We start from the raw sequence: 13,400 nt of genomic DNA on the forward strand, positions 1-13,400 counted from the left end.
CACTGGTCTGTACTTAAAGTCTGTGGCAAACTGAAATGTAGTCTTTTGTGTCTGTGTTACTCAACCCCATCTCTAAACCACTGTTTGTCTTTGTCTTTTTTGAACTGAATGCTGTTCAGACAGCAACTATATTTGGAAAGGGCTATATATTGTGCAGATCCATTTAAATTGAGCAGTTATGCAAAAATGAAGATCTGTTCTGCAAAGTAAATGGAAATTATAGGAGACTGACACAATGCCTAGATCTTTTGTCCTACAGTGAGTAGACGCTTCCCACTAATTTGATTTTTCAGCAGAAACAGGTAATATGAAGCAAAGGATTGAAAGTCCTTGGGCTGGGTAGTGCCCAATAGCCACATCTGTCAGGTGTAGTAAGGCAGAAAGCTTTATTTCAAAATGAAGTTCTCTTTCTTTATCTGATTCTAAATGCCTTGCCTTCTGCCCTTGCTTCTCATGGAGTACATTTCCTTCTTCAGAGAGTCAAACACAGCCTTAGTAGACTTTTGCAGATGTTTTTTTCCTTTCTTCTGTCTCTCAGATACACGTCATTTATTTTCATCATGAGGTGTGGCCTAAATCTATTAACTTTTAAATAGTTTGAAGTAGTTATCTACAACTACTGATACCCTTCTTACCTGATACCATCCAATTTTATCTGGATAGCAGAAACATAGAATGTGCACTGGAAAAGGAACTTAGTTATGTCTTTAGGTATCTACTTTCTCCACTGTGTGAATATTCTCAGCCTGTTCATCTGTGGCTGGATCTGTTAAATGCACATGCTCAGGGTATCTTCAGGACAGGCAGAAGCTAAAGGGGGAAAAGGACCTAGTTTTTCCCAGAAGCATTTGGAGGCAATTGGAAGAAGAGAGGACAGGGTGTGAAATTTGAGGGAACTTGCAGGTGCAAAGGAGCTGATGAGTAGTGTGAGGGAAGGCAGAGCCCATGGGATGCAGCAGGGCAGCGGGCTGTGTCCACCCAGGCGTTTGTGTAGGAGTAGCAGGGAATTAGGTGTGTTTGGTGATGCTGTCAGGGGACCACTGGTGTGTGTGACAGGAAGGCAGAGGCAGGCAGGGCAGGGAAGCCAGGGGGTCATTGGACATGTGGTAGAAACCTGGCTGGTGTAAGAGAGGAGCTGAAGAGACCAGCCAGGGCCAGGAGAAGCAAGGTGAAGGCAATGGAGAGAAATTTCTTAGGTGAGAGGACTAAAATGCAACATGGTCACTAAAGTAGACAGCTGCTAAAGTATTTTGGAGTCTTGCACAATTTAGGATCTCCATCAGCATGTGAACATGAATCCTTTTCCTACAGAGCAATCATCATGTGCTGCATTTCATGTGTGTCAGGTTTTTGAGAGAGACAGAATTTAATTTAATTAATTTAATTTAATTTAATTTAATTTAATTTTGAGAGAGATGTGCTGATGCAGGTACTAATGCTTTTTTCATCCTAAAAATGGGACTTAATCAAGCATCTCTGTTAAGTGCACTGTCGCTCAGGGAGACCTTGTCTCTGGTAGTTTGACTTACCTAAGCAAAGCATTTTTTCACTCAGAGCCATGCTAAAGAGGAAGTGATGTCCTGCCTGTTCAGCCTCACCATATCCTGTGTTCAGAATAATTTTCATTTCTACTTCTCTGCAAATGTTAATGGAATGTCCACAAATATTTTCTTGGTTTCTATGGTAAGAGAGAGTGTGAATCTGTCAAAACCACTGCATCATACACATCATCCTGTGCTTTTCAGGAGAAGACCCTGACCACAAAAGAGTCATCTGTGGCATTACGTGTGTGTGAACTGACATTTAGTACATTTTGATCCCTTCAGGTTCACATTTTGAAACACATACTTGCATGTTACAAACCATAAAGGTTATTTGATCACTTTTATAATGACACATTAATGACAGAGCATATCAAACCAGCTCAACACAGATTCCTTCCTCTCCTGACTATAATGCAATCAAGCATTAGCTGAAATTTAACTGTTAGTCTTCTGGAAATCTCATATTTTACAGGTTTAGCTTTCCAAATTACTCAAGCAAAATCTCCCAGTCCCCTGTGAATGCATGCATCAAGCATAGCAGGGTGCAGATGCTTGGGGAACTTGGCAGTAAGGGGTCACATGGGAGAAGCAGCAAGTGCAGCACACTTCCGCAGGCATCTGGAGACAGCACTGCTCCCCTGAGCAAGCACAGACATGGGCAAGAGCTGTGATGCATCTCTCAGGAAAGGAGCAGCTGTCCTGTGCCACACTCATCTGGAAGGGACTTCAGTTTGGGGCATCTGGTCTGCAACCATGCATCCCCTGGTTCTTTGCCTATGAGAGTGCAGACCCCTAATGTTGCAGGGCTTGTGGGATTGGGGAAAATAAATCATCCTCATGCTCTGTGTGAGAAGAGCCATGTGGACCTTAAACCAGGAATCATGAGTTTGGTGGTATTCCCACAGATCAGAGATCACGCAGCTCTTCCTCCTGACACTACACCCAGCCATTCACAAACAGTAATAGGTTGAAATTGTTATATGTATTTCTCAAAGCAATATTACTTCAGTAAGCTCTCCCACAAATGTACTCACAAATATGAGAATAAAAGTGTGGTTCAGTTTGAGAGATATGTCTGCCTTAGGAAAAATAACATGTTCTAGGGGGAATTATATCTGATTCAGACAGGGCATCTCCAGAGAGAATCCCTGACCTCTAGTTATATTTATCTTCTTTCCTTGGAGTGAATCTCTGAAGAAACTTCTCTGGCTTTTATAAAGAGAATTGTTTCATAAAAGCATAACTGGTATGGTAGCAAATCAGGAACAAGACAAATGGAGCTAAGTAAAGCCTAGCTTCCATACAGGAATCTGTTTCTGTGGATGGGTTTGTGGAAGTGTAGCTTGCCAGTGCAGTACTTTTTACTGTGTTATAGAACTGTTTCATAGACAAATTTTATAAATAAACATCAAAGTGTTTAAAAGAACTGTTAGCAAATATGACTACTCTTGCAAATATCCATGAAACTTCCTTCAATAGCCATTCAGTGGTTCCAAAGGCTGTCAGGACATGTCACAATTGTAATAAATATTGTACTTGCTTTTGTTTCATCTGGCTTTGACCAGCAAATTTGGCTGATTACTTCCATTGTTATTTTTCTTAGAAGAAAATTACGTTGTTATCAGTTAAAAAACCCACTATTCTTATGCATTTCTTTGTGTTGGTCTTGAAATTCAGAACTCACCATACTAGCTAACATAATTTTACAGTTTATTTTCATTATTATACTTTTCTTTGTTTCTATCCCTTTTTTTTCAGAGTTTTGGTTTGGTTCATACTCCTCCTGAATGGTACATCTCCCATCTTCACGTTTGTTGAAGGAAAAAAACAGTAATTGTAGAGACCCTGCCAACCCCATATTAATAGTCAGAGGTTTTAATTATAGCACAGAGTAAGAAAATATTGGCACTTAGGTGATAGTCATATGTTGTTATGGATGGATTATAACTGTATTCAGGAGTGGAATACTCCTGTGGCTCTTAGATTATATTCTAGCAAGACAATGGCTCACATAGGACTCTGCAGAAGCTCCTTGTATTCTTCTGCAAATACCCTGAAGAGACAGTCAGCCTCATCTGCATTTGATCTACTTGTGGGATACAAAGGATAAATATAAACTGTCCCATCTCTGTTGTGGGTCCAGTGAGCAGGACTTATCAAAGTACATTGATGGAGCAGTGCCAGTAAAATTCCCGCTGGGTCCCTACAATGAGCTGTGACATAACCTCCAGGACAAGAACAGCTAAAAGCAGGTGCTTTACGTGGCACGTGTCTGTGGAAAAGAGTGTGTCATTTGAACATACAGTGAGAGAGAAATTACTGCTGGTCTGACAAGCAGCACATGGGCAGACAGTCACACAACTGTAAAGGTGAGGAATCCTTGTGCTGTGTTGCTTAGTTAAAAACTGACAGTTCAGTGTTCTTTTGTGTGCCAGGAAACCACAGTCGACAGCACTAGTGCCTTTGGTAAGGGACAGCTTTGAGAAGAGTTTGACGTAATCTGTATCAGCTGATTTAAAAAAAAAAGTTATAATTTCTTCAGAGACAACTTTTGAGACAGGTCAAACATGTTTACCCTAACTGGCCTGTGCACTTGAATTAACCCAATTTCTTTTACAGAAAATAGTACATAAACCGTAAAGGGCTGAGAACAGACATGCTGCAGGTTCTGATTTGTCCTGTGGGTAAACCCACAGTATTCCCTGGCTTGACTGTTTCCTTTGGCTCTGGTGACTGCATCTGCATCCACAAAAGTTAGGAAAACTGTGGAGAGTTCAAATCTCCATTGTAAAGTGCTTGGGTTTTGCAAGCTGCAAAAGCTTCTAAGAGTTGCTGGTAGGGTGGTGTGGTACTGTGATTGTCACACCCAGGCTGTACTCTGAAACTGTAGTTTTGTTGTACCCTGAATTGCAATGTTCTTGACAAGAAATGGTCTTACACCTGAGTCATCATCACTGCAGCTATGGATACCAAGATTTTCCATACAGGACCCTTTTCTATGTGCTGGTTAAACCACTTGGCCCTAATATCTGAGTTTTTACAATTTGGAGAAAACTAATGGAAGCTGTATATACAGCACTTAGGAGGTTGTAATTCTGCAGCTAAGCACTCTCTTTTCTGTTCCTTTTTGTTTTGCAGGTTGTTACTTTGTGGTACAGAGCTCCTGAAGTCTTGCTTCAGTCCAGCTATGCAACAGCAGTTGATCTTTGGAGTGTTGGCTGCATATTTGCAGAAATGTTCCGTCGAAAGTAAGAAATAGTTTTATTTTCATGCTTTTCATATGAAAAATGTGCAGTAATGCCTGTGATGATATACCAAATCATGTTTTTATTGGAAAGGCCTGATAGGATGTTTTATTTGCAATGCAAAATATAAATGCCCATTGCAGATTCATACTTGTTGCTATCTTGAAGTCTCTTTTGATGGGACTCTCAGCTCTTGGTAAAACTTGCATGAGCGTTGTTGTATTCTGGTTGAACCTGAATCCAGATGCAGATAAAACTGGGTGAGAGAGGCTGTTGATCAGTTTGAGTTAAGCTGGATTCTGGAAATGATTTACCCTGAGGAAGGCAAGGCACTGTGGTCAGCAGAGTCTTCTTCCTCAGCAGTTTGTGCATTGAAGCATCAGGTGTTTGCTTGCAGTCCGCTCTTGGGATATTTGAGATTTAAGAAGTTGCTGTAAAGTTGTTTTCTAGAGGTGGGATTTTTTAAGAATAACTTATGTAGCCTGAGGGTAGGGTAATAGACATGTTAAATGTAGTCAACTTCATCCTCCAGGATAAATGGCTCTTTTTTAGCTGATTGTATGAAATTGGAACTGTCTCACTACAAAATATTACAGCTGGATGCAGGTGAGCTGTGAATTCCAGAGTCCCTATTGGTACTGGTCGTTGCCTGTGGAAAAACACTGATGTACAGGTTGTAGCATGTAGGGCGTGGAGAGGAACAAACCTGCAAGACTTTCAACAGGGAAAATCTGTCTTGATACTAACCCAATTACTTGAATTTTGGTTGAGCTAAAGGCAAAAAGTGCATGTTGTCATCACCTGGGTGATCTCCATGTAGAAACAGCATAGCATTTTGTAACACCCATGGTGAAGCCAAAGAATATACAGAAAGAAAATGTGAAAGAAAAATACATATACATACTTAGTCGCCTAAAACACCAAATCAGTACAGTTTACAAGGAGATACAATGCTATAAGGGCCTTGAGAAACAACTATGTAATTTATGCAATAAGTTCAAATACTAATTGAAGTCTTGCAAAATAACTTTGGGATTTTACTACTTAATAATGTTATATGGAAAAATCATTTTTCTTGGGCTTCTTGCCTGGTCAAATGACCTGGGTAGATTTATCCTCCACCCTCTCTGTCTCTGACTCAGAAATGAAGTCAGAAAATGAGAGAAAAAAAGAATGAGAGTTTTAGGAATATCACTTAAACTGTCCCTTGCAAACTTCTAAAGATTCAGTCTTAGCCCATATACCAACATATTCACAATAGTATTAAGTTGATGATAGTTTTTCTGATTCAAATAGCAGAGTCAAAAGCTTCATTTTAGCATTTGCAGTAAGAGTGATACAGGCCAAAAAATGAATGCAGAACTTTATTACATGCTCAAAACTTTTTTTTCTTCTCATTTAATTTGAAGCATTTTGACAGATAAGAAATACTGCCATATACAAACTCCACCAATTTAATTTTGTTTTTTCTTATAATGGTGTATGAGCTTTTCTGAATCTCCAAATCCACACAGCAAATTAAATTTTCTACTTATATATCAATGCAGATATTGTATTAATACTACAGAATCAGTATTTTTTCTTATGGAAATAAATCTTATTTGAACTAGAGTTCGACAAAACCAGGACTTCTATTTTTCTTGCCAGATATAGGGTCAGTCTGACATTCTCAGTCTTACATTTGGGAGACTGTCAAAAACTGTAGAGGTCAGCAATCTGCCAAGTCTGTATGTACTATGTTCTTTCATCACAAACATTATGACTTCTGCATGCTTCAGTGTGCAAGCATGATTTGGAAGAACCTGTTCTCAAGGTTCTTTGCCATAAAGCCACAGCAAACAGCCCTAAATGGTGGCTCCGTGGGTTAACATTGAAATACTCTCTGCATGATCTGTGTTGTCTTCTGGATTTTTCTGATAGATTGCAAAAGAAAGCCCATGTTACTGTGACTTTGGTAGCAGTAAAATGTAAAATTTGGAAACTCTGGAATATATGCAGCTAAAACTTGGCATGATAGACATGAGTTTGATACTAAAACAACCTTTTTCTTTTGCTGTCTTATTGGCTACTTTTTGCCTTCTTTCCTACTCTCTTTTGCTTTCTCTTTTAAAGATCTTAAAGGTCTGTCATTTTTAAGAAACATACTGAGACTTCTGTGGGCATTTTTATATCCCAGGGACTTCACTGGAATGGGTTTCATAATAAAACACTATACTGCATCACAAAAGATACCAAAATCCTGTTTATGTCAAGGAGACATTGGATAGTTTGAGTTTAATTGAATAGAATTTTGTAGGCTGTCACAAACACAGTGTGACAGCTTTAAGCCTGGATAAGTGCAGGAGAAAAGTGAGCTCTCTATGAATGGTCCAGTCTGTCTTTTACAGGTTTTACTATGTCTTTTAAGTGGGTGGCACCTCAGTTTAAAACACCCTTAATCTAAAAAAATTTAAGACAAATGCAAGCCGAGTATTTATTTAAGAAGTCAATCCGAAATACACAGAAGTGTATAAATGACTGGGACACACACACAGAAAACACATATATCTCTGTCTAGACACACCTAGAGTAAATGTGAACATTTCTCTCATCGTGGCTGATTCAGCTAAACAAATTACACTTTTCAGATCTTTTCCTCCCGCAGTCTGAGGCTTGTATAAAGTCATAGCTATTTTAAAACTGCACATTTTAATTTTGGTACAGATCTATAGGCTTCTGCAGAGACGAACACATAGAATTTGTATCCTAAAATCCCTCAGTTATATTCCCAAGGATCCTATTCTATTTACAGATCAGCGTAAACTGCTCAGTACTCAGGTGTATGTGTTATGCACACAGAAACTCTTCTGCTTTGTGTGTCTTTTCTGCCCATGTGCACTGCTAATGACAGCACCACCAAAATAAACTTTACTTCAAAAATGCCTTGTATGAGCTCCAGTTTTTAAATTTCCTGTTTAATTAAGCAGTTTGCAGTGACTTCTAGACAGTGACTTTGGATGGTGTGTCATTATATAATGAATGTATTTGTCATAGTGCCTGTTTTCTTTGTGATTTAAAAGCTCTGGTGCATGGATAGTAAAAACCACTAGGGGAAATGGTAAGCTATGCTATATGAATTGCTACCATATGACAAGAGTCCTTCAGAGATGCAGTTGGCACAATTGACAGGGGCCTGAGGGCATGGGGACATCATTTGGCTTTTTTTTTAGTGTTTAGATAAAGATTTGAATTACTTATAAAAAGATACACTTTGAGGCTGAGCATTTTCCAGGCCCATAGGAAAGGGCTTTGTACCTTCTGCTTAGTGAACACATCATTAAAGAGAAAGGCAAAAATGGGAATAGCATCCACTTCTGTCTGGATACATAAAACTCTTCCAGCTGGCTCAAGGAGTGTGAACGGCTCCTAAGCAGGAGGCCATGACCAGTGTTTTAGGGAAGAACTGAATGTCTTCTTGCTTCAATTAGGTAATCCTTAATCCAGGTGAATGAGGGTGAAAGGGGAAAAAGAGAGGAATCCCAGATTCAGGTCTGTGTGAAACGCTCTATAGAAGAAAGCTTGGATCACCTGTCTTGGATTCTCTTCTGAGTAGCAGTCTTGAGAAAAAGTGTCAGAATGTTTGGTGCTTTGTTCTTGGCGCATCCATACCTGCCCAGTTTTCAAAACTACACTCCTGTATGATTTCAATGCTGCACAGACTAGAAGGTTGGTAGGTCAGGCCATTTGTGTAACAATTCCAGCTAGGCACATTTAACTATAATATTAAACAAGCTGAGTTTGTCTCCCTTTGGTGTAAATAGAGACCTAAAAATCATCAAGAGAGATTATTAGTTTTTGTAGCCTCTGTTGCATTCATAGCACAGTCAAGTTGAAGAAGTCATATGCTAGAGGGTGGCCAGTGTTGTGGCTGCATGTTTACAGGCACCAATTCAAACCCAAAACTGGAAAGACAGTCCTCTCCCAAAACCCTTTTCCACCACCCTATACCAAAAGTAAAACACTATTATCTCAGTGCAACAAGCTTCATCTATCCAGGAGGGAAATTAATTCCATTCACATGGGTTTCTTACTGAGACTGTTCATGCACCAGCTCCACGGTGTTTTAATCAGCCTGCAGTTGGTAAAATCATCAGTCCCAGAAATTCATAAGCCACAAGATTGGCGTGAATAGTATGAGGTTATTATCTATTCATTTTTAAATATTAAATCATGTTTTTAGCAGTTGTCTCATTTTTCAGCCTACTCTGTCAGCTCCTAATATATGTGAGACAGTTATTGCACTACCAACTGTGCTTGAAAATGCTAACAGCAGATATGAGATGTGTGACTCTACTAAAATACCTATGGTGGGCCAAGTTCCCTGGTGGACACAAACAGCAGCCAGGGGAACAAGCTATTGGCATATAAGTCATCTTTCAGTGATATGAATTTGTCCAATTAGAGGAGTTACATCATTGTGTGTAGAAAAAACGTGAGCTTGGGACTTTGTTGTTCTAGATAATGGATAAAGATGTGGTAATATCAAAACTCTGATGATGTGAACACTGGATTTGGGACCTACAGGCTGCCTAGAATCATAAAACATGAGGTTTTAAAAAACCAGCAGTACACATATTCATTCTTAGCTACAATGTCTTAGGGTATTGAGTAATTGTATATCATCTAAAGAACTAAAATACAGTAAATCTTTATTCCCCTTTGCAAAGAAGCTGTAAGTTATTAGTACAGTTGGAAGTGCAGTCACCAGATCCATGGCACATACTTTCCTGTGTCAACTACAGAACCAGGTTGGCAGAATGGGTCTGTGGAAGGAGATATGAGAATCGTGTGGCCAGCAGGATTGTCCCTCTGTAGTCAGACCTCCCCTGGTGAGGTCACTCCTTGTGTGCTGTGTTCTGTTATGGGTCCCTCACTTCAAAAAGGACATTGAGGTGCTGGAGGGTGTCCAGAGAAAGAAAGTGGAGCTGGTAAAGAGCCTGGAAAACATGTCCCATGAGAAGCAGCTGAGGAAACTGGGGGATCCACTCAGAATGTGCCCCTCACTCCTACTTCTACCCGACTCATGAGCAAGGAAAGAGCAGCAGAGTCAACTCTGCAGCTGAAGTTTCAGTTAATGCTTTGTGGGATGAAGATGGTAAAATGGTTGCAGAAAGAAATAGCCAAGGGTAACAGGAACACCTTTTTTTAAGCTGTCTCCAAAACTTGATAGGGGAAGTTTGAACTTCTGCCATTGAGTGAAAAGACTAACTTTTTAGCGGGATCATGCGGTGAAGACTTGGCTTCATTGAAATCGTTGTTGAAATTAACCCTGACTTCAAAGGGGATTGTAACCTCTTCAGAAACAATTCAGTGTGACAGGGTGGCACAAAGAGTGGCAAAGCTATTCTCTGTTAATGTGCACAGTACAGCACTTGAAGCGATCATGGCAAAAGACAGTGTTGCAAACTGACAAGGCAGGAGAGGGTGTTGTGTAGTGGTGTCCCCAGCTTCCATGCCTTGCACTTCTTTCAGTCATGCTGTACAAGCTTTCAGCTGTCTCATCTCTGATAGAAACCCAGGACTGTGAGACTTTTATTTAAAATAAGGGTTGCAATGTATGTAGAAGTTATAAAGAACTCTTAGCTGAGAGCTAAGGCTAAGGGTGGAATTCACAGTCTCTCTTCTGGCCATCATGAGGATGCATAGCACAAGCAAAAGAGTGTGTATAAGTTAGATTTGCCCCAATTTAAGGCACTCTGGAAGTATGATTATTGTTACCTGTCTGCTAAAATACCACACACACAAACACAGGCACAAAAAGATAGCTACAAAGGAAGTCAAGCCATGAGTATGTGAGCTACTGTATGCATGTCCTTATCCAGAGAAAGATGTGCAACTCCCATTTGTTACTAGAGGCAACAAAGTGATAACTTGTAACAGAACCTGCTGTTCCCTAGTGCTTTGTATGAGACAGGCAGCTTTTCCCTCCAGAGAGATCTGCAGTCCAGTTCTTTCTTGAGTCTGTCCGAACTAGCATCAGTTTCACCTTGTGCTCATTTGGTCTGAATTAGCTGTTCTGTAGGTGCTAATCTCTCACAGATACAGGCTTTTAAGGCTGCACTTTCAAAAAAAAAAAAAAAAAAAAAAAAGGTATATGTCTGGCAATGTGTGTTCAGCAGAGAGCCACAAGTTCTCAATGGCCTCAGTGTGTTCTTCATTTGGAGATTGAAGAAAACAGGACAGTGGGCTTTGGGGAAAATTGTTCACAGAAATGCTGCTATTGCAGAGAATTGCTTGGAAATTTAAAAGTACTGTGTCCTCTACTCCTGACGTAGCCTGGGTTAGTCACTCCTTATCATGAGTTTTTTTGCTATTGAATGGTCCTGAGGAATAACCAATCTGTAACCTTGCAAATGCATACCCAGTGGGGACATTGTTCATGTGTGTAAATGACCGTCACTTCAAATTAAGTAACAGTATATCATTACTTAAATTTTTATGTCCAGTAATATTATTCAATTATCCAAAGCACTGGGAAAGCAGAAATATTTGGTTTAGGCCTGTAATCAACAGTAAAGTATCATATACTGAAACATTATCAGCAAAGTACTTTGCAATTGAATATAGAGCTTGTTTTTCTAAGTATAGGAAATATTTCTGCCACAACCCAAGTGCATCAGTGATGTGACTGTAGATACTTGGGTTTGAATGGGAGCAAATCAGATAAACTACATATTCATAAAAAGCATTTCTATAGGGAAGGATTATATTCCTTGTCTTTCTAAAACTATCTTTATTTGCACACCATTGTGAATTGTCAACAGACTGTATTTTAACTTCTTGCTGTGTGTATGGATATTGCAGATGAAATCCTGGACACGCTGAATGTGAGAAAGAAAAACAACTCTTACTGATAGTAGTGAAGACCAGTTTTATTTTTACCTTTCTGCACATACAAGAACACAGTCTGAAAAGAGGCTCTGAAGATAATAAGGAGCCTCTAAAATATGAACACTGCCATGCAACAAATTGTGAGGCATATTTCTACAACACAGTTGTAGAAACACATCATTTCAGATGCATCTTACTTCCTTGTCAGTTATTTTCCTGTGCTTCTGCATATCTGACCATTTAGTCTTCACTGTTTTAAGTGGGCATAGTAGCTATGCAGCAGTAGGAATATTTGGCTTTACCTACTAGACCCTATATTCCTCCATATGGAAAATTTCTACTTCTTTTCACTTGAAATTTCCTTCTCATGCTGTGTTCTCTTATTTTCAGTGCATTTCTGAAATGTCTTTCAAAAGCAGAGAAAAGATCTGTAATATATTTTCAATCTTCTTTAGGTTGGAAAGGAGAACTAGAGACAGCAGCAGAGGAATCTGTTAACAAAAGAAAAAACAGGATGTATTACTAGATGTTGGGAGGGAAGGTATAACAAAACCAAGACAGTAGAGACATGGCAAAAAGCAACTGAGTAATTATAGCCATGAATGCTGCCTGTAAGTTGGGTTTTCTGTATAAACTGCCAAACATTTTAAATGGAGTTTAAGAGAGAACTGTTCCCTTTATCACGCAGCAATTTAAACACAGACTTTGCAATCATATTATCTGGTGTTTTCCAGTGAACCTTAAACCAACATATCTAGTGGACCAAGAGCTCCAAAGTGTAATCATTCACTTGTGTGCTTGCTTACAGTTAGATCTTGGTAGCAGAAAGAACTAAAATAACAACTTTTTTCTTCTGTTTTGTCTTTAGTTCTAACAAGCAATGGTGGATGTTGCAGCTTAGAACTGTAAAAGCTACACAGCTTAATTTGCAACCTTTGAACCAAAGTACTGTACAATTCTGGCCTGAGTTTGTTTCTGCCATTTTTGGAAATTATCTTGTTTTTGTTACAAGAATGATTTAAGTTGCAAGTGCCATAAAAGTTCACCAGAGTCCAGACCAACAGTACTGGGAGAAGTTTGTTCCTTAGAAAGATCTTGCCAACACTCAAAATTCTGTGCCTTGCACTTTTCATCCTTTATTCTTCTGCCATTCACGTGAATAGAGGTGTGTGGGAGGCTGATCATTTTTCCAAATTAGATCTAATGAAATGGGATTTTTTTTCTTCCTCCCCAGGTAAGTGGACAGCCAATTATGAAATTTTTTTCAAGTATCTTTAAAGTTGAATGGACACAAGCCACAGTTTAACTTAGTGACTTTAGTGATCTGATGGAACAGTCACATTCTGCTTCACACTTAAGGACACTTCACATAAAAGGAAGCAGAAGACTGCACTTGTTCATGTTATTCCTATTTCTTGGATAATGGCGATTGTTTTCTGTTTAACCTGACCTCCAAGGCAGAACTTGCATTGGCTTTAGGCAAAGGATAAACACACCTTAATAGAGAAAAGGGCAGTCAGAATAATGCCAAAATTATTGAGTAAGAAATAAATGTGTTTCCAAGACAGCATCACCTCATTAAAAGTAAAATACCATGTTGGTTTTAGGTCACATTTTCCCTCCAGGCTTTTCTAGCTGATATCTGTTTGTCTGCAGCTTGGGTGATTGATAGCCGTTAGTCAGATCCAGTAACTGTATGGGTTTGTGGTTGGAGATGGGTGGTAAGTGCCAGGCCATTCAC

The 13,400-nt window shown here is 39.3% G+C and overlaps 1 protein-coding gene across 3 annotated transcripts in view; it reads left to right on the forward strand.

Annotated features, from left to right (window-relative positions):
• The window catches only part of CDK6 (cyclin dependent kinase 6), a 139,098-nt gene that overhangs the window by 92,762 nt on the left and 32,936 nt on the right, over positions 1-13,400 (forward strand). For all 3 annotated transcript variants that reach the window (XM_063412254.1, XM_063412273.1, XM_063412263.1), the window contains exon 5: positions 4,683-4,792. In XM_063412254.1, the coding sequence (XP_063268324.1) occupies positions 4,683-4,792 (110 nt within the window). The remainder of the gene's footprint in view (positions 1-4,682; positions 4,793-13,400) is intronic.

The sequence above is a fragment of the Prinia subflava genome, chromosome 1, assembly GCF_021018805.1.
Source record: "Prinia subflava isolate CZ2003 ecotype Zambia chromosome 1, Cam_Psub_1.2, whole genome shotgun sequence".
NCBI classification, from domain to species: domain Eukaryota; kingdom Metazoa; phylum Chordata; class Aves; order Passeriformes; family Cisticolidae; genus Prinia; species Prinia subflava.